The sequence below is a fragment of the Mobula birostris genome, chromosome 2, assembly GCF_030028105.1.
Source record: "Mobula birostris isolate sMobBir1 chromosome 2, sMobBir1.hap1, whole genome shotgun sequence".
Lineage (NCBI taxonomy): Eukaryota > Metazoa > Chordata > Chondrichthyes > Myliobatiformes > Myliobatidae > Mobula > Mobula birostris.
In genome coordinates this window covers 173,083,950-173,110,671 of record NC_092371.1, presented here as the reverse complement: position 1 = coordinate 173,110,671, position 26,722 = coordinate 173,083,950, and the positions used below count along the sequence as shown (strand labels likewise).

General features: G+C 40.7%; 1 protein-coding gene across 4 annotated transcripts in view; it reads right to left on the bottom strand.

Annotated features, from left to right (window-relative positions):
• Positions 1-26,722, bottom strand: part of elovl5 (ELOVL fatty acid elongase 5) — a 156,639-nt gene that overhangs the window by 35,762 nt on the left and 94,155 nt on the right. For all 4 annotated transcript variants that reach the window (XM_072251112.1, XM_072251111.1, XM_072251113.1 and 1 more), the window contains 2 exons: positions 24,135-24,322; positions 8,750-8,827 (listed from right to left, as the gene is read on the bottom strand). In XM_072251112.1, coding sequence (XP_072107213.1) covers positions 8,750-8,827; positions 24,135-24,322 — 266 coding nt within the window. The remainder of the gene's footprint in view (positions 1-8,749; positions 8,828-24,134; positions 24,323-26,722) is intronic.

Below are 26,722 nucleotides of genomic sequence, written 5' to 3'. Positions count from 1 at the left end.
TGATGTGTGTAATGAGGAGCTTGAAACTATTGAGCCTCTCAACTGCAGAGCCATTGATGTTGATCGGGGCGAGCCTGCCTCTATTCCTCCTGTAATCCACAATCAGCTCTTTTGTTTTTGAATATTGAGGGAGAGGTGGTTATCCTGGCACCACTATGTCAGGGTGTCAACCTCTCCTCCGTAGGCTGGCTCATCACCGCTAGAAATAAGGCCGATCAAAGTCATGTCATCTGCGATTTTGATCAGCAGATTGGAGCTATGTGTGGCAGTACAGTCGTGGGTGTAAAGGGAGTAGAGAACGAGACTCAGAACACAAACCCTGGAAGGCATGTGTGTTGAGGGTCAGAGAGGCAGAGGTGAGGGAGCCCATCCTTACCACCTGTCGGTGATCCAATAGGAAGTCTAGGATCCAACTGCACAAGGTGGGGTGCAGGTCAGGGCCTCTGAGTTTCCTGTCAAGTCTGGAGGGGATTATGGTGTTAAATTCTGCACTGTAGTCCAGGAACAGCATTCTAATGTATGCATCCCTCTTCCCCAGGTGAGTGAGGATGGTGTGTAGTTCCGTGTCTATGGTATCATCAGTAGACCGGTTCCATCAGTAAGCGAATTGTAGGGGGTCCAGTGTGGGTGGTAGCACGCTGCAGATATAGTCTTTAACCAGCCTCTCAAAGCATTTGCTTATAATTGACGTGAGTGCAACAGGGCGCCAATCATTCAGGCATGCTACCTTGGTTTTCAGGTACAGGAACAATGATGGACAATTTGAAACAGAAGGGCACTACACACTGGGAGAGGGAGATTAAAAAGTAAACACACCAGCCAGCTATTCAGCACACACTTCAAGGATGTGCCCTGAGATGCCGTCCGGCCTCACTGCCTTGCGGCTGTTGACATGTTGGAATATTCTATGGATCGGGATTCTGCAGGGAGCGCTCATGGAGTGAGGTCGTCTCTCTGGCTTCGCTCCATTCCCGTTATCCTTTTTAACCTATGATCTCCTTGATCTAATCAACTTTAAGTACACCAGAAGACTTACTTTATCTCTCTGAATTATCAATTAATTGACTTCCTTTTGTCAATCGTAACTTTTGAGCTTAAAGAAATGAGTACGAGATCTAAAACCAAAGATGGGAAAGACGCTGATGGGAACGGAAGAAAGAAGAAAGGTGACTCTAAACCAACGGAATTAACTTACGAAGTTATGGTGAAGTGTTTGGAAGAAATGTTTGAGCAGCATCGGATAAAATTATCTGAAAGTTTAACTGCTCAATTTGAACAACATCGTCAAAGCCTTAATGAAGATTTAAAATCAATCACGGAATCTTTGAAATTCCTGAATGCTGATGTTCAAAAACACGATGCAAAAATTTCTGAGCTGGATATTAAATCTCAGAAGACGGATACAAAAGTTGAGATCTTAGAGAAGAATCTAGCTTCGACTACTAAACAGCTCCAACAACTTAAATCCAAAGTTATTGATCTTGAGAATCGATCGAGAAGACAAAATTTACGTTTAATGGGCCTACCCGAGGATGTTGAGGCCGGAGATCCTGTAATATTCTTTGCTAAACTTTTAAAGGATTCGTTCGGTTCAGTTTTTCCCAACGATCCTCCATTACTTGATCGCGCCCATCGTACACCGTGGGTAAAGTCGGCAGCGGCTGTTTCCAAACCCAGACCAGTTATCCTTCGTTTCCATTATGTTAATGTTAAAGAACAACTTCTCCAGATCGCTCGCCGACAAGGGATGATCAAGTACCACCAGCATTCCTTCAGAATAGTTCAAGACTACAGTCCTGAAGTGATGAAGGAACGACTGACTTTTAAACCTTTAATGTCGGAATGCTATCAAAAAAATCTCAAACCGGCACTACTGTATCCTGCTCGACTCAGAACCTCTCTTCCCGATGGAAATCGTTGTGTTTTCCACTCTACAACTGCCGCTCGGAGCTTTTTGGACGATAATTTCCCATCTGATACAGATACCCTCTCTTAATCTGTGTCGGGTGCTTCCAGCACCATTTTTTTTTCTCTCTGGTGTTTTTCTTCAAAATAAACCTTCTATTACTGTGCGATGAAGGTTTTTTATAAGTTTAAGATTTTTGTTCTTTGTTTTTACTATAGTGATTATTCTATAACTTATATAGCATATTTATCTTCTGTGAATAACATCACTTTCCCTTAGTTTACCTTTTGTTTTAATCTATCCTTTTTTGTTATTACTAGTGATCCGATCTGACGGTCATTTGTAGTTATATGCTTCCTATTTTTGATTTTCGCATAATTAAAATGGCGACTTGTCTTTCTTTTTCTATAATTTTTATTTTTTTTTCGGGACGCCATGTTCTTATGCTTCTTTTTCCCATAATCCATTTTTCTTATCTTGGAAGCGTTTTTTTATTTACTCGTTTATAATTAACTAATTATATGCACTGATACTGGTTTCTTTTATTTTATATATTTTAGTAATTTTTACTATGGAGATTAATTTACAATACTGCTTATTTTTCATATATTAGTCTTTGGGAGGTCACTTATCTAACATATATTTTTGGAGTTGCCCCCTGCAGAAATGGGGTTAAAGTTAGTATTAGTTAGCGCTTTTTTCAGCCTTCTCTGGCTCAGTTCGGGTTTCTATTTGGGGCTGGGGGAGGGGGTGGTCTTTTTCTTTTTTAATTTTTTCTATTGGGCTGATTCAGAACTACAAAGATGTCCCCAGTGTCGAGATTTCCGGTTCCTCTCTAATCATGTATTCCTCTTCCGATTTCATGAGCTCACATTATGGTTAACCCCTTACTTACCAAAGGGTTAATTTTTAGTTATGGCTCACTCTATTAATTTTGTCTCTTGGAATACAAATGGTTTAAACCATCCAATAAAACGGAAAAAGATTTTCAAAATATTCCAAAGACTGAATGCTCATATTATCTTTGCTCAAGAGACTCATGTAAGGAAAGAGGACAGTCAACGCTTCTTTAAGTTTTGGAAAGATCAACAATACCACTCAAATGCTCAAGCCAAAATTAAAGGCGTTTCAATTTTTATTGATCCCTCAATTACATTCATTCATCAAGACACCATTTCAGATCCTAATGGCAGATTTCTGTTAATTACGGGGGTACTTTTTAATAAAAAGGTCGCTATGGTTAATGTTTACGCTCCGAATGTGGATTATCCTGAATTCTTTGAACATTTACTTACTTCCCTTCCTAATTTAAACGAGTATATGTTGATAATGGGCGGTGATTTTAATTTATGTTTGAATCCCATGTTGGATAGATCCACAAGTAGTCCGGCTTTACCGAATAAGTCGGCTACTATTATCAACTCTTTCATGTTGGATGCTGGGATTTCAGAAATTTGGAGATTTCTACATCCAAATGATAAGGATTTCTCCTTTTTTTCACATGTTCACCGTTCTTTTTCCCGAATTGATTATTTCCTGATTGACTCTCGTTTGATTCCATATGTAGTTGATTGTAATTATGACATTATTGCTATTTCAGATCATGCTCCATTGAAACTTTCCATCAAGTTAATGGATACCTTTTGTACTACCAGACAATGGCGATTTAACCCTATTTTGCTTCAAGATCAGGACTTTGTCAAATTTATAAAGGAGCAGATTGATTTCTTCTTTTCAACTAATACTACGGATGAAGTTTCCAACGGAACTGTTTGGAACGCCTTTAAAGCTTATATCCGTGGTCAGATTATTTCCTATTCGGCCGGTTTGAAAAGACGTATTAACAATGAAATACTTCTACTGGTTGATAAAATTAAAGAAGTTGATAAAAAATATGCTATTTCTCCTAGCAAGGAGCTGTACAAACACAGAGTTGAACTCCAATTGGAACATAGCTTATTATTAACATCCTTGATCAAAAATCAATTAATGAGAACTAGAAGTGATTTTTATATTCATAGTGATAAATCGGGTAAATTACTGGCTAACCAATTGAAATTTGATTGGGTTAAACGTCAAATTACTAAGATCCGCAAACAGGATGATACTTTCACAGTTGATCATGTTGGGATAAACCAAACCTTTCAAGAATTTTATACCTCTTTATATCATTCTGATTTTCCTCATGATTCTAATTTCATGCATGATTTTTTAAGTAGATTGAGTTTTCCGAAACTATCTCCCGAAGATTGCCTATCATTAGAAACTTCCATTTCAGAGGAAGAAATAATATCTGCAATCTCATCATTAAATTCCGGTAAAGCACCCGGTCCCGATGGGTTTACAGTGGAATTTTAAAATTTTTTTTCCTCCATTCTTTCTTCTAAGTTGTCTAGAACATTTAAGGAAGCAATTAGTTTAGGTAAATTACCACAATCGTTTTATGAAGCCTCTATTTCCTTAATTCTTAAAAAGAATAAAGATCCTACGGATTGTGCATCCTACAGACCGATATCTCTTCTGAATGTAGATTCAAAAATTTTTTCAAAAATTCTAGCTACTAGACTGGAGAAGGTGTTACCTCAAATTATTTCCATGGATCAAACCGGATTCATTAAAAATCGCTATTCATCTTTTAATATTAGGAGGTTAATGAATATTGTTTATACCCCTCACTTACTACCCCGGAATGTATTATCTCATTAGATGCTGAGAAAGCCTTTGACAGAGTTGAATGGCCTTATTTATTTAATGTTCTCGAGAAATTTAATTTTAATTTGACATTTATATCTTGGATTAAGTTGTTATATTACTCCCCGGTAGCTTCGGTCTGTACAAATAATTATAGATCTCCTTTTTTTCGTCTTTTTCGTGGTACTAGGCAAGGTTGCCCTCTTAGTCCTTTACTATTTAATATTGCTCTTGAACCTTTAGCAATTGCTATCCGTGACTCGCCAAATATTGTTGGTATTACCCGTGGAAATGAAATACATAAACTATCATTATATGCAGATGATTTGTTGTTATATATCTCTAACCCGGAGAAGTCAATTCCTGCTATCTTAGATCTGTTAGCTCAATTTAGTAACTTTTCTGGTTACAAATTGAATCTTAGTAAGAGTGAATTATTCCCTTTAAATAAGCATGTACCTATTTATGGACGTTTACCATTTAAATTGGTTACTGATTCATTTATATACTTAGGGATAACAATTACCAAAAAATATAAAGATTTATTTAAAGCTAATTTTTTTACCTTTGATTGATCAGATTAAACTTTTATTTACCAAATGGTCCCCAATCTCTTTGTCTTTGATTGGTCGGATTAATGCTATTAAGATGATCATTTTGCCTAAATTTTTGTATATATTTCAATTGGTTCCAATTTTTATCCCAAAATCTTTTTTTGATAACGTAGATTCAAAAATTTCCTCATATATTTGGCAGAATAAAAATCCTAGGTTAGGTAAGAGATATTTACAGAAATCCAAGAAGGAGGGGGGACTTGCCCTCCCAAATTTTAGATTCTATTATTGGGCAATTAATATTTGATATTTAAAATTTTGGCTACAAGATTTGGACGCATCTTTAAACCGTCACTGGGTAAATCTTGAATCTAATTCATTACAAGGGTTTTCCTTGGGTTCGGTTTTAGGAACTTTACTTCTTTTTACTTCTTTTAAATCATATAAACAAATGAATAACCCAATAGTTAAACATACTTTACGTATATGGTTTCAATTCCGAAGATTTTTTGGGTTTAATCAATTCATTCTAGCAAGTCCCATTATATCAAATTTTCTTTTTCAACCTTCCATGATGGATCAAGCTTACTTTGATTGGAAAACCAAAGGTATAATATCTTTTCGCGATTTATTCTTGGATAACTGTTTTATGTCTTTTGATCAACTCTCTAATAAATATAACTTACCCAGATCTCACTTTTTTAGATATGTACAGATTAGAAACTTTTTAATTACTGTCTCTCCTAATTTTCCACACCCATATCCAATGGACACTTTGGAAAAAATCTTAGACTTAAATCTTTCTCAGAAAGGTGTAATAGCAATTGTATATAATATAATTATGAATTTATGTCCTGATGCCTCCAATAAAATTAAAGCTGACTGGGAAAGAGAACTTGAGATTAATATACCGACTGAAAAATGGGAAAAAATTCTTCAGTTGGTGAATTCATCCTCTGTATGTGCTAAGCATAGGTTGATACAGTTTAAAGTAGTTCACAGGGCTCATATGTCCAAAGATAAACTATCTCGTTATTACTCTTATATTAATCCAATATGTGACAGATGCCAGTCTGAGATTGCTTCTTTAACTCACATGTTTTGGTCATGTCCCTTGTTGGAGAAATATTGGAAAGATATTTTTGATATTATTTCAACGGTCCTAAATATAGACTTACAACCTCATCCAATTACTGCTATCTTTGGACTACCAATGATAGACTCAAATAATTTAACCTCTTCATCACGAAGGATGATTGCATTTCTTACTTTAATAGCTAGAAGGTCCATCTTGTTGAATTGGAAAGAGATCAACCCTCCTACAGTATTTCATTGGTTTTCACAAACTATGGTGTGTCTGAATTTGGAGAAAATTAGAAGTGCAGTTTATGACCCTTCTATTAAGTTTGAAAAAATTTGGAGGCCATTTATTCAGCATTTTCATTTGATGTAATTTGATCATTTCCAAACTGGTTTTATTTCTCTGTACTGTTGTTGGAGGGGAATGGAGGCGTCGACGCTGAGGTTTTCTTCTTTTCCATTTTTAAGTTGTTAGTTTTGCCCAAGTCTTTTAGTTTAGTTTAGTTGTTTTTTTCTTTTGGGATGGGTTTTTTTTTCTTTTTTTTGTCTTTTTCCTTTCTTTTTGCTTTATATTATCCGTGATCAGTTCTACATGTATGGGAGTTTTGGTAATTTCCACTATTTGGTTTTGCAATTACTCTTTTTTAAATGTAACAATACATCTCATATTATCTGTATTATTGCTATGTTTTGTTTCTATATTTTGAAATTAATAAAAAGATTGAAAAAGAAAGGAATATTCTATGGATCTCGGCCTTGGGGAAAACCAAAGTGCAGGTCTCATCAGTGGCTCTCCTTGGGTGTTCAGTCCTAACAACCTGGAATCAAGCATAAAAAAACATTTAGCTCATCCGGGAGCCAGGTGGCAATGTTCGCTGTACTGCTGCATTTCCTCTTGAAGTCCACGATGGTGTGCAGTCCTTGCTATAAGCTGCATGTATCATTGTCACAGGGTTGTGACTGGAATTTGTCCCTGTGTTGACATTTTGCCACCTTAATGTCTCTACGTAAATCATAGTGGCATCTCCTGAGCTCCTGTTGGTCTCTGAAGGTAAAAGCTTTATCCCTTACGCTGACAGCAACATACACTGAACTATTTATCCAAGGCTTCTGGTTTGGGTAGACCCGGACCAATTTTTGGGGAACAATGTCTTCAATGCACTTCTGAGTGAAGCTTGTGATCACCTCCATGTATTCGGAGATGTTCTCAGCTCGAAATACCTCCCAGGTGACTCTATCAAAGCAGTCTTGTAACATTGAGTCTGATTGGCTGGACCAGGAGTGTATGGTTTTCATGATGGCTGCTTCCTGCTTCAATTTCTGCCCGTAGGAGGGTAGGAGCAAGATGGAGGAATGATCAGGCTTTCCAAACAGAGGGTGCAGAAGTGTTTTGTAGGCATTGCGGAAGGGAGAATAGCAGTGGTCAAGTATGCTTCCTCCCCTTGTGCACACCTCAATGTGTCAGGAGAACTTCGGGTAAGCTCTGGTCAGCGACGCCTGGTTAAAGTCTCCAGCAATGGGGAAAGCAGCCTCTGAGTTTGTGGTTTCATGGATATTGATGGTTTCGCAAAGTTTATTAGGAACAGGAGGAACTGATCATGTATATATAAATGCTGGAGGAACCCAGTGGACCAGGCGGCCTCTGTGAAAGGAAATGAACTTGGATGCCACTCCAGAGAAAGGGTATTGACTTGAACATCAACTGCTCATTTCCCTTCATAGATGCTGCCCGACCCACTGAGATCACACAGCTCTTTGTGTATTGCTCCCAAGGCCAGTATCTGCAATCTATTGTGTCTCCATTGTGCCATCTCAATGGCCAGTTCTTTTTATTTAGAGATACAGCACGGTAACAGGTCCTTCTGGCTCACGAGCCCGTGCCCCCTAATTATACCCATGTGACCAATTAACCTACTAACCCATACGTCTTTGGAATGTAAGAGGAAACGGAGCACCTGGAGGAAACCCACGCGATCACAGAGAGAACATATAACCTTTGACAGACAACAGTGGAATTGAACCTCGGTTGCTTGTGTGATTATAGCAATATGCTAAAACTGCCACAGCTGGATATTCTTAATCACTTATCCAAGGACATCAATGAATTCTATGCTCTCAGAGATTGCAAAATAAAAAAAGAGAAATATCTTTTAAACAGCTAAAACCCCAGGCCAGAGTCAGGGCATTAAAGATCTTGGTGACAGGACGATGTAACATCTAGTCATTTTATTATGCAGCCTAAGGGGAAAAATTCAGATGTAAATACACTCACATTTCATCCTTATGAATGATATCAGAGAAGTTATTTAAATGAGATTAAGCAAATGGCTGTTTTGATTTTGACACAAATGACACATTTCACTTTATGTTTTGATGTACATGTAACAAAAAAAGTTCATCTTAAATCATAAAAGCAAGCATCTGAAATAGCAGCAAACAAATATCCTTTCAGGCCTCTGGAGGTCATCATCCCAGGTACGATTCCACTCTCATTTAGCGCAAACGTAACTCAATTTACCTTAAGATCAGCCTCACCAGCACTGTGCGTGTCCTGACAGAAAATACTGTATCCACCGTCCCAAACACCTTTCACCAGCTGAGGAAACAGACAGACATGTTTGTAGTTACTGAAATTTCATCTCAAAGTAATTAACAAAGAAACAGTATTTTATGTAAGGGCTACAAAAAATAATAACACTCCAGAACCATTATTAGAATCAGATTTAATAGAACTCCAGTGTACACACTCAGTGGCCACTTTATTACATACACCTGCTCATTAATGCAAATATATAAAGGCATGTAAAAAGTCAAAGCTATGATAGCCATTGGAGATTGGGGTTGTGGTTCAATCTGCAGGTGGGTAGTTTGGGAAAATCAGTTTGGTGCTGAATCCCAAGAGAGGGAATTTGTAGAACACCAATGAGATAGATTTCGAGAGCAATTTATGGTTGAGCCCACAAGGGGAAAGGCAGTTCTAGATTGGGTGCTGTGTAATGAACCTAATTTGATTAGGGAGCTTAAAGTAAAGGAACCCTTAGGCAGGAGTGATATTAATATGATAGAATTCTCCCAGCAGTCTGAGAGAGAGAAGATAAAGTCAGATGTATCAGTGTTATAGTAAAGCAAAGGGAATTACAGAGGCATGAAAGAGGAGCTGGCCAAAGTTAATTGGAAAGGGATTATTAGGCATGATGTCAGAACAGCAATGGCTGGAATATCTGGGAGTAATTCAGAAGGTGTAGGATAGATACATCCCAAAGATGAAGAAGTATTCTAAAGGGAAGAGGAAGTAACCATGGCTGACAAGGGAAGTCAAAGACAGCATGAAAGGAAAAGAGAGGACATAAAATATAGCAAAATTAGTGGGAAGTTATACAACCGGGGTTCTTTTAAAAACCAGCAGAAGGCAACTAAAAATCCATAAGGAGAGAAAAGATGAAATATGAAGGCAAGTTAGCCAATAATATCAAAGAGGATAGCAACAGTTTTTCAGATGTATAAAAAGTAAAAGAGAGGAGAGTGGATATAGGACGACGGGAAATGATGCTGGAGACATAGTCATTGGGGACAAAAAAATGGCAGAAATGGCAGAATACGTATTTTCAGAATCAGAATCAAAATCAGGTTCATTATCACCGGCATGTGTCGTGAAATTTATTAACTTTGTTTTACATCAGTCTTCACAGTGGAAGACATTAGCAGTATGCTATAAATCTTAGAGGGCCACAGGGCAGAAGTGAGCGAGGTTGCTATTACTAGGGAGAAGGTGCTTCGGAAGCTGAAAAGTCTGGAGGTAGATAAGTCACCTGGACCAGATGGACTACACCCCAGAATTCTGAAAGAGGTAGCTGAAGAGAATTTGGATGCTGTAGAAATGAACTTTCAGGAATCACTAGATTCTAGAATGGTTCTGGAGGAGCTGAAAATTGCAAATGTCACTCCACTCTTCAAGAAAGGAGGGAAGCAGAAGAAAGGAAATTATAGTCCAGTTAGCCTGACTTCAGTGGTGGCATGATGTGTTACAAGAGTGGTGTGTAGAAGAGCATCTGTCAATGCACAAAACGTCAAACTTTGAAGTAGATGGCCTAAAGCAACGGACGACCACGAACATACAGGAAATTCACGGTGGCCACTTTATTAGGTATCTCCTGTACCTAATAAAGTGGCCACTGGCTGTATATTAGCATGAAGAACTTGTTCCACCAAACTCAAGAAACCGCAGGCATTTGTTAAACCCATTGCACATTACACTCAATTTAATTGGTTTCTTGCCCGAGGATTAGTTTCTCAGCAGTGTTCTTAATCTCAAAATCTCATAAATGACACAATGAAGTGTGAAACATCAACAAGCCGTGCATGTAGATTGACAGATGTGTAAGTGTGATTGTCCCAGATCCAATTCCCTGTAGATAAAAACTAATGATCTTGTTCCACCGTGTCACAGCAGACGATAAGAATTCCCACCCACCCACCTTCCCCCTCACCTGGTTTTACCTATCTCCTGCCAGCTTGTCCTCCTTCCCTCCCCCCCCAACCTACTTATTCTGTTTGTTTCCCCCTTCCTTTTCAGTCCTGATTAAGTTTCTTGGCCTGAAATGTCAGCTGTTTATTCGCCTCCGAAGATGCAGCCTGGCTTTCTGACTTCCTCCAATATTTTGTGTGTAACTTAGAAGGTTTATCTGTAGATTATCCAAAACATATTGATAAGTGAGATCCTAAGTTTGAGCTACATTCCTGATGCATTAGCTAATCACATGTGTGCCAGAGAGTCATGGCGTGAAACAGCATGGTCTGACTGAAGCAGTTTATTCCCCTCCATCGAAGCTACCTGACTTGCTGAATTCCTCCATCATTTTGTGTGTGTTACTCAAAAATTCTCACTGCCTTTCTTGATCAATCTGAGGCTGAGGAGAGACCTAATAGAGGTTTATAAAATTATGAGTGGCATTGATCAGGTAGACAATCAGATACTTTCTTAAAAGGTTGCATAGATTGACATGTCATCAAAAACTTTGATAAGTTTCTATTGATGCAGAGTGGAGAGCATCCTAAAAGGTTAGATCACTTCATAGCTTGGTAAGGAAATACCAATGCCCGGGAATAGAAAAGGCTACATGAAAATGTGAGTACAGCCCAGTCCATCACAGGCAAAACCCACTCCACCATTGAGTGTATTTACATGGAGCACTGTCACAAGAAAGAGCATCCACCATCCAGGCCATGCTCTTTTCTCACTGATACCATCAGGTGGGAGGTACTGAAGCCTTAGGTCCCACTCCATCACATTAATGAGCAGTTAGAACTCTACTACCACCAGGCTCCATATTTTCACTCACCTCGACTCTGAACTGATTCTACGACCTGCAGACTCACTTTCAAGGACTCTTTATAGCTCATGTTCTCAGTATATTTTTATTTGCACAGTTTGTAATCTTTTGCCAATTGTGTTGGTCAGTCTTTGTTTATTCATACGTTTTTCATAAAATTCTATTTTTTTTGTGTGAACCCTTACAAGAAAGCAAATCTCAGGGTAGCACAGTAGATGGTAAAAAGTTGATAATAAATTTACTTTGAACTTGAACTTTGAGGTATTAGCAATTACTTTTACTGAATTCATGGATTGTATGGAGATTGTTAATTTGTTGTTTTTTCTGTAAATTAACATACCTCTTGACAGGTCATTCATTTGCTTTAGACGACATGGCCTGAATGAACGCTCACTAAATATTGACCTGACTGCCTTGGACCAAGAGATGCTTCCGCCACTATAATGACCTGCCCTAAGCCCAACCTCCTTAAACCTTGCTGGGAACTTGCCTCTAGGCCAAATCCCCAGTTTTGCACTCTCATTTTGTGTGAGGCACCAGGCAGCGACTGTTAACCCCGCCCCATATACATATGCCATTCAGAAGTCATTAGCCATGGGAGGGGGTGGGGTGACCGAAACAAAAAGTATATTAATGCTGAGTTATTTTGGGTTTAGTTGCTCTACAGTGCTGCGGTTTACTTACACTGACAGTGTGACCATTTTACATATTTAACAACCAGACAACTGCCCTTTCCAGTCCCAGTAATTTGAAACAGTACACTCGGAAACTGGCTTTTAATCCATGGTGAATTGTGAAAAAGTCCTCTTAACTAAAAAGATAATGTGGTCCTTTTAAACATGCTGGTAGCAATCACTTTTACTGCATTCATGGATTGGATGGAGGTTGTTAAATTTTTGTTTTTATTTTGTGTGTAAGTTAAGGTATCTCTTGGCAAATCATTCATTTCCTTTCGTACACAATGACTGAATGAATACTGAACTATATGGACCTGACTACCTTAGATCGATAGGTAGAAACACCCAGTAACATAAACGGAGTTTCACGCAGAGCACAGAACATAGAACACTGCAGCACAATAAAGCCCTTTGGCCCACTATGTTGTGCCAACCTTTTAACCTGTTCTAAGATTAATCTAACCCTTCTCTCCTACATAGCCCTCCATTTTTTTTTATCATCCATGGGCCTAAGAGTTTCTTAAATGTCCTTGATGTACCTGCCTCTACCACCACACCAGCAGGTAATCTATACAAAACACTTTATAAATTAAGAAATGTTCAACTAAATGCAAATATTCTTGCTGTTCTCCCAGTTGAGCAATTCTGATTCAAATGAGTGGTGTGTAGATGTTGCCATGCCAAGTTTTCATTTGCATTCAACTATCAGTTGTGATCGTTGAACCAGGGAAGTTTCTGTTTTAAAAAATACCTCCATTTGAAATTCCAATCTTCATCTTCAATTTGTATCACTGCATCCTGCTCTCATCACTATAACCCCTGACCACCCATTAACCCCTCACTGCCTCCTATCACTGCAACCCCTGTAAACCTAATAACCCCTCACTGCCTCCCCATCACTGTAACCCCAGACCACACAATAACCCCTCTCTGACTGCATTCCCATCATTGTACCCTCTATTCACTGAATAACCCCTCACTGAGCTAAATAGACCTTCCAGGTCGGAGGAGGCACCGGAGGTGAAGCTGATTACTCAAATTATCAGCTAATATAAGCAAGGCTCGCTGTAGGGGAGCAGCCTTGTCGAGGGAAGTGCCTTGCGAGAAAAGTGTGAGTCTTTGGCTCAGGAGTCTTCGGCGAGGAGGCTGAGAGTGGAGACTATGCCACAGTTGGAGAAGGTGAGAAGTGGTGAAGAGATGACCGCTAGGCTGATTCAGTGTGCTGTGTGCATGATGTGGGAGGTCAGGGACACTGATAGTGCCTCTGGCTCCTGCACCTGTGGAAAATGTGTCCAGTTTCAGCTTCTGAAGGACCGTGTTGCAGCACTGGAGAGGCAACTGGATGACGTTAGGTTCATCCGGGAGAACGAGAGTTTTCTGGACAGGACCTACAGTGAGGTCGTTACACTCAGGATATAGGAAGAGAGAAGGAGGACGACGATGAGCAAGGAAAGGATGCTTGAAGTACAGGAGACCCCGGGAAATGTGCCTCTCGAAAACAGGTTCTCCCTCTTGGAAGCTGTCGGGACAGAAGACAGTGCCAGTCTGAGAGGCGGATGGGTCTGCGAGTCAACAATTGGCGCTGAGGCAAAGCTGAGGAGACAGACGTCAGGCAGAGCCATGGTAGTAGGGGACTCCATAGTGAGAGGTACAGAAAGGGGTTTCTGTGGCAACAGGCGAGATTTAACGATGGTGTGTTGCCTCCGTGGTGCCCGGATCCAGGATGTCACGGACCGATTGCAAGAAATCCTCAAGAGTGAAGGTGAACATCCAGAAGTAGTGGTGCATGTCGGCACAAATGACATGGAGAAGAAGAGGAAAGGCATTCTACAGTGCAACTTCAGAGAACTCGGAAGAAGGCTGAAAAGCAGGACTTCCAGGGTGGTTATCTCCGGTTTGCTTCCAGTTCCCCGTGCTGGAGTGGTCAAGAACAGGGAGATAATGGATCTGAATGTGTGGCTGAGGAACTGGTGCAGGAAGCAAGGATTTATATTCTTGGACCACTGGGGTATGTTTCGGGGTAAGGATGAATTGTACAAAAGGGACGGGTTGCACCTTAATAAGCGGGGCACCAGCATTCTGGCAGGCAGGTTTGTCTCTGCAACACGGGTGTGTTTAAACTAAGTAGTAGGGGGAGGGGACAAACTGGAAACATAAGGATGGAGATAAGGGGAAACTGAGAATCAGAAAAGCTAAGAATGACAGCAGAATCAACAGAGCAGAAAGCTCAAGAAGGGATCGTACAGTATGGCCAAGTGAAATAGGAATTGATATGGGAGGTGAGGGGAGTAATGAATTAAAAGTATTGTATATGGATGCACGGAGTATAAGAAATAAAGTGAATGAGCTTGAGGCACAGTTGGAAATTGGTAAGTATGATGTTGTGGGAATAACAGAGACACGGCTTCAAGTGGACAGGGTCTGGGAAATGAATATTCAAGAGTATACGTCCTATCGAAAGGACAGACTGATGGGCAGACGGGGTGGGGTGGCTCTGTTGGTGAGGAATGATATTCAGTCCCTTGCGAGGGGGGACATAGGATCTGGAGACATAGAGTCAGTATGGATAGAACTGAGAAATTTTAAGGGTAGAAAGACCCTAATGGGAGTTATCTACAGGCCCCCAAACAGTAGACTGGATGTAGGGTGTAAGTTGAATCAGGAGTTAAAATTGGCATGTCGCAAAGGTAATGCTACAATTGTTATGGGGGACTTCAACATGCAGGTAGACTGGAGGAATCAGGTTGGTACTGGACCCCAAGGAAGGGAGTTTGTGGAGTCCCTCCAAGATGGATTCTTAGAACAGCTTGGACTGGAGCCTACCAGAGAGAACGCAATTCTAGATTTAGTGTTGTGCAATGAACCGGATTTGATCAGGGACCGCGAGGTAAAGGAGTCATTAAGAGGTAGTGACCATAATATGTTAAGTTTTAATCTACAATTTGAGAGGGAGAAGGGAAACTCGGAAGTGTCAGTATTACAGTTGAACAAAGAGAACTATGGTGCTACGAAGGAGAAGCTGGCCAAAGTCCAATGGAACAATACCCTAGTAGGGATGACAGTGGAACAGCAATGGCAAGTGTTTCTGGGAATAATACGGAAGGTGCAGAATCAGTTCATTCCAAAGAGGAAGAAAGATCCTAAGGAGAGTAAGGGGAGGCCGTGGTTGACAAGGTAAGGAATGGACAGTATAAAAATAAAAGAGAAGAACATAGCAAAGACGAGTGGGAAGCCGGAGGATTGGGAAACTTTTAAAGAGCAACAGAAGGTAACTAAAAAGGCAATACGCGGAGAAAAATGAGGTACGAAGGTAAACTAGCCAAGAATATAAAGGAGGATAGTAAAAGCTTCTTTAGGTATGTGAAAAGGAAAAAAATAGTTAAGACCAAAATTGGGCCCTCGAAGACAGAAGCGGGTGAATTCATTATGGGGAACAAGGAAATGGCAGATGAGTTGAACAGGTACTTTGTATCTGTCTTCACTAGGGAAGACACAATCTCCCAGATGTAATAGTGGCCAAAGGACCTAGGGTAATGGATGAATTGAAGGAAATTTATATTAGGCAGGAAATGGTGTTGGATAGGCTGCTGGGTCTGAAGGCTGATAAGTCCTCGGGACCTGATGGTCTGCATCCCAGGGTACTTAAGGAGGTGGCTTTAGAAATCGTGGACGCATTGGAAATCATTTTCCAATGTTCTATAGATTCAGGATCAGTTCCTGTGGATTAGAGGGTGGCTAACGTTGTCCCTCTCTTCAAGAAGGGAGGAAGAGAGAAAACAGGGAATTATAGACCGGTTAGCCTGACGTCGGTGGTGGGAAAGATGCTGGAGTCAATTATAAAAGATGAAATTAGAACACATCTGGATAGTAGTAACAGGATTGGTCCGAGTCAGCATGAAGTTACGAAGGGGAAATCGTCCTTGACTAATCTTCTGGCATTTTTTGAGGATGTAACTATGAAAATGGACAAGGGAGAGCCAGTGGATGTAGTGTACCTGGACTTTCAGAAAGCCTTTGATAAAGTCCCACATAGGAGATTAGTGGGCAAAATTAGGGCACATTGTACTGGGGGCAGAGTACTGACATGGATTGAAAATTGGATGGCTGACAGAAAACAAAGAGTAACGATTAATGGGTCCCTTTCGGAATGGCAGGCGGTGACCAGTGGGGTACCACAGGGTTCAGTGCTGGGACCGCAGCTGTTTACAATATATATTAATGATTTAGATGAGGGAATTAAAAGTAACATTAGCAAATTTGCCGATGACACAAAGCTGGGTGGCAGTGTGAAATGTGAGGAGGATGTTATGAGAATGCAGGGTGACTTGGACAGGCTGGGTGAGTGGGCAGATGCATGGCTGATGCAGTTTAATGTGGATAAATGTGAGGTTATCCACTTTGGTGGTAAGAACGGGAAGGCAGATTATTATCTAAATGGAGTCAAGTTAGGAAAAGGTGAAGCACAACGAGATCTAGGTGTTCTTGTACATCAGTCACTGAAAGCAAGCATGCAAGTACAGCAGGCAGTGAAGAAAGCTAATGGCATGCTGGCCTTCATAACAAGGGGAATTGAGTATAAGAGCAAAGAGGTTCTTCTGCAGCTGTACAGGATCCTGGTGAGACCACACCTGGAGTACTGTGTGCAGTTTTGGTCTTCAAATTTGAGGAAGGACATTCTTGCTATTGCGGGAGTGCAGCGTAGGTTCACAAGGTTAATTCCCGGGATGGTGGGTCTGTCATATGTCGAAAGATTGGAGCGACTGGGCTTGTACACTCTGGAATTTAGAAGGCTGAGAGGGGATCTTATTGAAACATATAAGATTATTAAGGGATTGGACACGCTGGAGGCAGAAAGCATGTTCCCGCTGATGGGTGAGTCCAGAACCAGAGGCCACAGTTTAAGAATTAGGGGTATTAGTATAAGAAGTGCAAGGAAATACTTAAGAAAGAAATCAGGAGGGCGAAAAGAAGACATGAGGTTGCCTTGGCAGTTAAAGTGAAGGATAATCCAAAGAGCTTTTACAGGTATATTAAGAGCAAAAGGATTGTAAGGGATAAAATTGGTCCTCTTGAAGATCAGAGTGGTCAGCTATGTGCAGAGCCAAAGGAAATGGGGGAGATCTTAAATAGGCTTTTTGCGTCTGTATTTACTAAGGAAACTGCCATGAAGTCTATGGAATTAAAGGAATCAAGTAGTGAGATCATGGAAACTGTACAGATTGAAAAGGAGGAGGTGCTTGCTGTCTTGAGGAAAATTAAAGTGGATAAATCCCTGGAACCTGACAGGGTGTTCCCTCGGACCTTGAAGGAGATTAGTGTTGAAATTGCGGGGGCCCTGGCAGAAATATTTAAAATGTCGCTGTCTACGGGTGAGGTGCCGGAGGATTGGAGAGTGGCTCATGTTGTTCCGTTGTTTAAAAAAGGATCAAAAAGTAATCCGGGAAATTATAGGCCGGTAAGTTTAACGTCGGTAGTAGGTAAGTTATTGGAGGGAGTACTAAGAGACAGAACCTACAAGCATTTGGATAGACAGGGACTTACTAGGGAGAGTCAACATGGCTTTGTGCGTGGTAGGTCATGTTTGACCAATCTACTGGAGTTTTTTGAGGAGGTTACCAGGAAAGTGGATGAAGGGAAGGCAGTGGATATTGTCTACATGGATTTCAGTAAGGCCTTTGACAAGGTCCCGCATGGGAGGTTAGTTAGGAAAGTTCAGTCGCTAGGTATACATGGAGAGGTGGTAAATTGGATTAGACATTGGCTCAATGGAAGAAGCCAAAGAGTGGTAGTAGAGAATTGCTTCTCTGAGTGGAGGCCTGTGACCAGTGGTGTGCCACAGGGATCAGTGCTGGGTCTGTTGTTATTTGTCATCTATATCAATGATCTGGATGATAATGTGGTAAATTGGATCAGCAAATTTGCTGATGATACAAAGATTGGAGGTGCAGTAGACAGTGAGGAAGGTTTTCAGAGCCTGCAGAGGGACTTGTACCAGCTGGAAAAATGGACTGATAAATGGCAGATGGAGTTTAATACAGACAAGTGTGAGGTATTGCACATTGGAAGGACAAACCAAGGTAGAACATACAGGGTTAATGGTAAAGCACTGAGAAGTGCAGTAGAACAGAGGGATCTGGGAATACAGATACAAAATTCCCTAAAAGTGGCATCACAGGTAGATAGGGTTGTAAACAGAGCTTTTGGTACATTGGCCTTTATTAATCAAAGTATTGAGTATAAGAGCTGGAATGTTATGATGAGGTTGTATAAGGCATTGGTGAGGCCGCATCTGAAACGTCGACTGCACCTCTTCCTAGAGATGCTGCCTGGCCTGCTGCGTTCACCAGCAACTTTGATGTGTGTTGCTTGAATTTCCAGCATCTGCAGAATTCCTGTTGTCTGGAGTATTGTGTTCAGTTTTGGTCACCAAATTACAGGAAGGATATAAATAAGGTTGAAAGAGTGCAGAGAAGGTTTACAAGGATGTTGCCGGGACTTGAGAAACTCAGTTACAGAGAAAGGTTGAATAGGTTAGGACTTTATTCCCTGGAGCGTAGAAGAATGAGGGGAGATTTGATAGAGGTATATAAAATTATGATGGGTATAGATAGAGTGAATGCAAGCGGGCTTTTTCCACTGAGGCAAGGGGAGAAAAAAACCAGAGAACATGGGTTAAGGGTGAGGGGGGAGAGTTTAAAGGGAACATTAGGGGGGACTTCTTCACACAGAGAGTGGTGGGAGTATGGAATGAGCTGCCAGATGAGGTGGTAAATGCGGGTTCTTTTTTAACATTTAAGAATAAATTGGACGGATAAATGGATGGGAGGTGTATGGAGGTATATGGTTCGTGTGCAGGTCAGTAGGACTAGGCAGAAAATGGTTTGACACAGCCCAGAAGGGCCAAAAGGCCTGTTTCTGTGCTGTAGTTTCTATGGTTCTATGGTAGGCCATTTAGAATGGAGTTGAGGAAAAACTTTTTCACCCAGAGAGTGGTGGATATATGGAATGCTCTGTCCCAGAAGGCTGTGGAGGCCAAGTCTCTGGCTGCTTTCAAGAAAGAGATGGATAGAGCTCTTAAAGATAGTGGAATCAAAGGTTATGGGGATAAGGCAGGAATTGGATACTGATTGTGGATGATCAGCCACAATCACCTCCTGCACCTATTGTCTATTGACCATCCATGTCCACCCAATAAACCCTCGCTGTCCATCACTGTAACCTCTGCCCACCCTGCACCTTCTCAATGCCTCCTCTCCCTATCAGTGTAACTTCTGCTCACCCAATAGGCCCTCATTCTTTCCCTATCACTGCAACCTTAGCACACTGAATAACCCCCCTCTGCCTTTCTTCACCATCACTGTAAACTTTATTCACTCATATTTACCTGTTAAGTTAAATACATGTGAAGTCATTAACTAACAGGTCAGACTAACAAAGAATTGAGCTGAAAGGATCATAACAGAAATTTATAGTTTAAACACACAAGCTCCTCTAGAACCAGTCAGGTAGTGTTTGAAGTATGCTAAAATTTCACATCCAATAAATATATCTACGGAAATATTACATCCTTTAGATTATTTCATTTTTCCTCAATTTCTAAACACAAGAGATTCTGCAAATGATGGAAATCCAGCTCAACACACACAAATTGCTGCAGGAATTCAGAAGGTCGAGCAGCATCTATAAAGAGGAATGAAGAGTTGACATTTCAGGTGAGATGTCCTGTTGGAGTGTCTTGGCCCGAAACATTGACTGTTTACTCCTCTCCATTGGTGCTACCTGATCTGCTGAGTTCCTACAGCAATTTGTGTTTGCCATTTTCTTCCGCTTTTCTGAAAGCAGTAACACATTGCAACATGTAACGAGACTAAAACTCCAATAATTCAGTGTCCAAGTGACAGATAGCCTGGTATGTGGCCCACTCCTTATTCCAGATCGTGAAAAGGGGGTTCAAAGTGTAGCTGGGGCGGGGTTCTGGGTTGTAAGCCAGATGTGTGGCCAGGGGTATCAAGAAACCAAAGATCAGGAACATGGAACACACATCAAAGTAGCTGGTGAACGCAGCAGGCCAGGCAGCATCTGTAGGAAGAGGTGCAGTCGACGTTTCAGGCCGAGACCCTTCGTCAGGAACATGGGTTGGGGTACAGAATCCCAGGGGTCAGGAACACATATGAGATGCATCACTAACTGGCTGCATCACCATCTGGTATGGAGGCACCATTGCACAGATCAGAAGCTGCAGAGGGTTGTAAACTCATGGGCACTAGCCACCCCAGCATCGAGGACATGTTTAAAAAGTGATTCCTCAAAAAGGCACATCCATCATTAAGGACCCCAATGACCCAGAGCATACCCTCTTCCCATTGCTACCATCAGGGAGGAGATACAGGAGTCTGAAGACACACACGCATCGTTTTAGGCCAGCTTCTTCCTCACCGCTATCAGATTTCTGAATTTCTGAACAGGCAATGAAACAACCCATGGTCACTACCTCACTATTTTTGTTCCCTTTTTGCACTATTTATTTAATTTATATAATGGATTCTGGTTAATTGGGCCATCGGTTAATCAGGTCAGCCATTTATTTGGGACACCTCTTAAAGAATAAAAATGAATTGAGAAAATAGCTGGGATTCCCTTCACTACCTGGACACTATGCCTCTTAATCGGGACAGGTGACTGTTGCCAAACAGTTTCCAACTAGTGCATGCGCTTGTGTGGCTGTTAAGACATTCCACCGTGCTCAGAGCAAACATTTTTTAAGTAGTGTCAGTTGTGTGTGTTAGTGTTCATAAAACAGTGATTTTTGTCACTGCCAGTTGGAGAGAAATAAGCAGTAAGACAATGCTGAACTGTTTTGCTCACTATGGTTTCAAGTATTCAATGAAATGAAGATTTGGAAGATCCAACAGTTTCTAAATAGTGTCAGTTACATGCACGTGTGGCTGTCGATACTGCACCGTCTTAGAGAAAATATTTTAAATAGCATCAGTTATGTATGCTTGTGTTATGTTATTCATTTCAGACAACCAATGCCAAATTAAAAAGCAGTGATTTTTGACACTACTTCATGCAGGAAGGCAATGAAGGCAGTCCATCATCTGCACTAGGTGCATGCACTGATTTTGTTAATTTACAGTCAAAAGAACACGGCAGCATACACAGAATGAATTCCTCATTGATAACTATAAGAACTAATACACTGTTTTATAGTACCATGGTAACATTGGTAGTGTTCCAATTTGTTCTGTATTTCATTTCAGTGGTTGAGTGAACTTGGCTTTTTCTCCTTGGAGCAACAGAGGATGAGAGGTGACCTGATAGAGGTGTATAAGATGATGAGAGGTTTTGATCACTTGGATAGTCCCAGGGCTGAAATGGCTAACACAAGAGGGCACAGTTTTAAGGTGCTTGGCAGTAGGTACAAAGGAGATGTCAGGGGTAAGTTTTTTATGCAGAGTGGTGAGTGCGTGGAACGGGCTTCCGGCAATGGTGGTGGAGGCGGATACAATAGGGTCTTTTAAGAGATTCCTGGATAGGTACTTGGGGTTTGGAAAAATAGAGGGCTCTGGGTAACCTGAGGTAATTTCGAAAGTAAGTACATGTTCGGCACAGCATTGTGGGCCCAAGGGCCTGTAATGTGCTGTAGGTTTTCCATGTTTCTATGTTTCATTTAAATACATAATTTGTTACTCAGTTGAATGGTACTTTATCCTTTAAACTATTTCCATGAAACTTCGGATAATTGAGGCAGCTGATTAAAATGCATTGGTCCTGAGGTTTCCCAATTAACCAGAATCCACTGATTGTTTGTGTTGTGTGTGTGTAATATATATAAATATATATTTCTTATTGTAATTAACAGTTTTTAAAATTATTGCACTGCTCTGCATCAAAACAATAATTTTACAACATATGTTAGTGATATTAAACCTGATTCTGATTCTGAAATGGAAGATGGAGCTGGAATCCACAGCGCTTATTAATTTTTTGCTTCTTTTGAATGTATTGGATTCATAACATAGAACAGTGCAGCACAATACAGACATATAATATTGTGCCGATGTTTTAACCTGAGAATTTGTTGCAATTGAGTATAATATGACAGGAAATCACATTGCAGCGATATAAACGAGGCTGCAGTTAGAGTGACACTGTTATAGCTCGGGAGCTTTTTGGAGTTTGGAGTTTAATTCCATTATAATGGAGCTTGTATGTCCTCCCCTTGAACACGTGGGTTTCCACCTGGTACTCCAGCTTATCCTGCTGTCCAAAGTTAGTAGGTTAACTGGTCATTGTAAATTGTATGTAATTAAGCTTGGGTTAGATATGTGTGCTGCTGGGCGGTACGGCTCATTGGGCCGGAAGGATCTGTTCCACACTGTATCTCTAAAGAAAATAAAATAAAAATTTAATTGGCTTGGGCAGAAGAGCCTGTTCCTGTGCTATACTGTTCAATGTTCCATGTGGATTCCCAATCTCCGTTACAGCCACTCAACCAGCGACATTGCTGACCCCCTGGTGTCTCAGACTCCTGTCTCAACCATTCAGCCCAATCTTCAGTCTGCGCCTCGGTCTCAGCTGCCATCTAGATCCATGGCTCTGGTTACACAACCTGCTTATATGGAAGCTGTGGTTAGGCAAAGGTTAAGGACAACATCCTGATCGTGGCAGTGTTTAGCCAAACTCAGACAAGGGGAGAACTTTGAAGTGAGACCATCAGGGACACCTCTGCTTATCACAGACAGGATGGGCGTGGGGGGTGGAGGGGTGAGTGGAAGGGCCTGAGGCAGTGGATACTGGAGCTAGACAAGTAAGGGATGCCGGAGAATGATGAGGTAGGAATAACGGAAGGCTGTGAAACACACCCAGCAACTAATGCACAATTGCTTTACTATCTTCGGAATATCATCAGCTGTCAGCTTGCAGTTTCTGTTGACTTTTAAGACCTCTATTGTGAATGGTGATTGATCTTGCGAGGAAGGAATTCAAACACATACAATTTACCAAATGGTCAATGTCCATAACTGATAAACCAATTTGCATAAAAATAAGTTTTCTGTCCTGGCTTCAGAACAATGAGGTAATAGGAGCCATGAGGTTCTTCTTGTACACAACTAAATAAAATATGTTTGAGTCGTAAGAATGAATGTGTTCTGGGCCTCAGGTGATGCTATGTCTTAGTTTATTTAATTTGGAGAAAATCAGAAGTCGAAGTTTTGATCCCCAATTTCATTTTGAGAAAAGGTGGGGTTCATTTGCCCGCTATCATCTGATTTGAGTTAATTAAGATGTCTTCCTTCTGATTTTTGTTTAAATGGATTTGCATTGGCGGAGATGTTTTTCTTTTATGGAAGCTCGTATGGCGTATAGCTCCGGGGTTGTGCTCCCAATGGTTTTTTTAAAGTTTTTTTTTTGAGTTAGCAGGGGTTCTTTTTTTTTCCTTCTTTTTTCTTTCAAAAAAAATTCTTAGCACTTTTTTCTTATTATTATTGATATGTTGTTTAGCTTTGTTAATCAGTTATTTGGTAATTTAATTCTTCATTGTACATATTGACATGTTGACTTGATTACCTTAATTTTTTTTGTTGATCTTTAATAATAATTAATAAAAAAGATTTTACAATGAAATGAAAATGTACACAACTAAATGAAATATGTTTGAGTCGTAAGAATGCATGTGTTCCGGGCCCAGCTGTTTCTGTTCTTTTATTTTATTATCGGTGACAACACTTACACTTCGGTTCCCCATTTCACATTCCAGACCAGGACTTCGGGAAACCCTGCACATTCAGATGCCGTGTATCAGAGTTTCACTGCACCGAACACAGGAAAGCTTCTCAGCAAAAGGCAAAAATCAATCATTAACACTGACCAAATTGTTTGAATTTCTCACCTCACAGAACATGTATAAGGAAAGGAGAGTTAATCCAATGTTATAAACCACAAGGATGCCTCTGGAAGATAAGGGTGGTTTATTCCGCATGTACTTTGGTCCGAGCCAAACCAGAAATAGGTATAGGAGACTAAGTATAAACGTAGGAGGGTACGTATCTAGAAGGAAAAAGCCCTCAACTCTGCGATCTGCAACGAGAGAAACATGAGATGAGAACAGTAAATCATAAACGCAGATGCTGGAAATCCAGAGCAACACCCACAAAATGCAGGAGTAACTCAGAAGGTCAGGCTGCATCTACGGAGCGGAATAAACAGTTGACGTTTCTAGCCGACTACCCTTCATCAGGACTGGAAAGGAAGGGGATAGAAGCCAGAACAAGAAAGTGGGGAGAGAGGACGGAGTACAGTATGTATGAGACCAGGTGAGACAGAAGGTGGATGCGGAAGGGAGAAGAAGCTTCTCATGTCATCCTCCCCTCATCCAGCCATGTACCTTCCCCCTCATGTGGTCTTACCTAGTACATGCCAGCTTGTACTCCAACCCCCACCGCCGCTCCCCTCTTTCTCTTCCTGGCTTCTTTCCCCCTTCCTCTCCAATCCTGATGAGGGGTCCCAACCTGAAAGGTCAACTGCTCATTCCTCTCCATCGACACGGCCTGACCAGCTAAGTTCCTCCAGCAAGCTGTGTGTGCTCTTCTAAAGTGACAACAATACTTCAAGAATAAAGGGTTTCCAAAATTTGCAAGTATACAATAAACACAGCATGTCTGTTCCAGATATACACTCAGTGGCCACTTTATTAGGTACACCTGCACATTAATGCAAATCAGCCAATCATGTGGTAGCAATTCAATGCATAAAAGCACGCAGGCATAGTCAAGCGGTTCAGTTGTTGTTCAGACCAAACATCAGAATGCAGAAAAACTGATCTAAGTAACTTTGACAGAGGAACAATTGTTGGTGTCAGACAGGGTGGTTTGACTATCTCAGAAACTGATGATCTCCTGGGATTTTCACACATAACAGTCTCTAGAGTTCATGAAGAATGGCCAGACAGCTGACAGGAAGGCGGCAGTAACATAAATACCTTATATTCCGTCTGGGTAGCCTCCAACCTGATGACATGAACATTGACTTCTCTAGCTTCCATTAATGCCCCACCTCCCCCTCGTACCCCATCCCTTATTTATTTATTTATTTATTTGTTTGTTTGTTTGTTTGTTTATTATTTACATTTTTTCTCTCTTTTTTCTCCCTCTGTCCCTCTCACTATAACCCTAGGCCTCCCATCCCAGATCCTCCCCCTTCTCCAGCCTTGTATCCCTTTTGCCAATCAACTTTCCAGCTCTTAGCTCCATCCCTCCCCCTCCTGTTTTCTTCTATCATTTTGGGTCTTTCCCTCCCCCTCCCACTTTCGAATCTCTTACTAGCTCTTCCTTCAGTTAGTCCTGACGAAGGGTCTCGGCCCGAAACGTCAACTGTACTTCTTCCTATAGATGCTGCCTGGCCTGCTGCGTTCACCAGCACTTTTTGTGTGTGTAGAAAAGCATTTCTGAACACACATCTTGTACCTTGAACTGGCTGCAGCAGCAGATGACCACAAACATACACTCAGTGGCTAGTTTATTAGGTATAGGAGGTACCCTGAGTGTAGAGCTTAACTTCGGATTATATTTCAGATGTTGCAGGAACAGCTATCAGTCTTCAGGCTTCTGACTCAGTACCCTACAATCATCAGCCATCTACCACCATCCTCCTGACCTTGTACCTGGCAACCTACAGGATCCTGATCTAATATCCTACCACCACCATCCTCCTGACCTTGTACCCGGCAACCTACAGGCTCATGAACCGGTGTGGTTAACTTCACTCACCTCACACTGGACTGACTCCACAACCTATAGACTCACTATCAAGAACACTGCAACTCATATTCTCAGTATTATTCATTTATTTTATTTTATTTGCACTATTTGTCTTCCTTTGCACCTTACTTGTTTCTCAGTCTTTGTTATTTATAGTTTTCCTTAAAACTGTTGTATTTTATTTTCCTGTAAGTACCTGCAATAAAATGAATCTCCTCCCTCTGCCATCAGATTTCTGAATGGACAACAAACTCACTACTTTTTTCCTTTATTTGCTCTGTTTTTCTACTTATTTAATTTAATTTTATACATACATTTCTGATTAAAATTAATGGTATTATGTATTGCACTGTAAACAACAAATTTCAGGACATATACCCAGTGATATTAAACCCAATTCTGATTATGTACTGTGATAATAAATTTACTTTGAACTTTGAAGAAGCAGGTCTCAACTAAGGAAAATAAATTGCAAAACATTGAAGAATTGTGAAAAAGTCACAAGGTTGTTTCATAAAAAGTTGAAAATAAGCGCTGATTGGATTAGAAAATGGTACACAGTGAACAAAAACAGCTTGAATAAAATTACATTTTTGGAATTACCTTCTGTATTATGTTCTTAATGGACTTAAAAATAGTCATTATCTAAGCAGCACATTGAATAAGCTTCAGTTCCCCAGCATTAAGCCAATGGTCACGGTTCAATGCACTTTAAAGCACA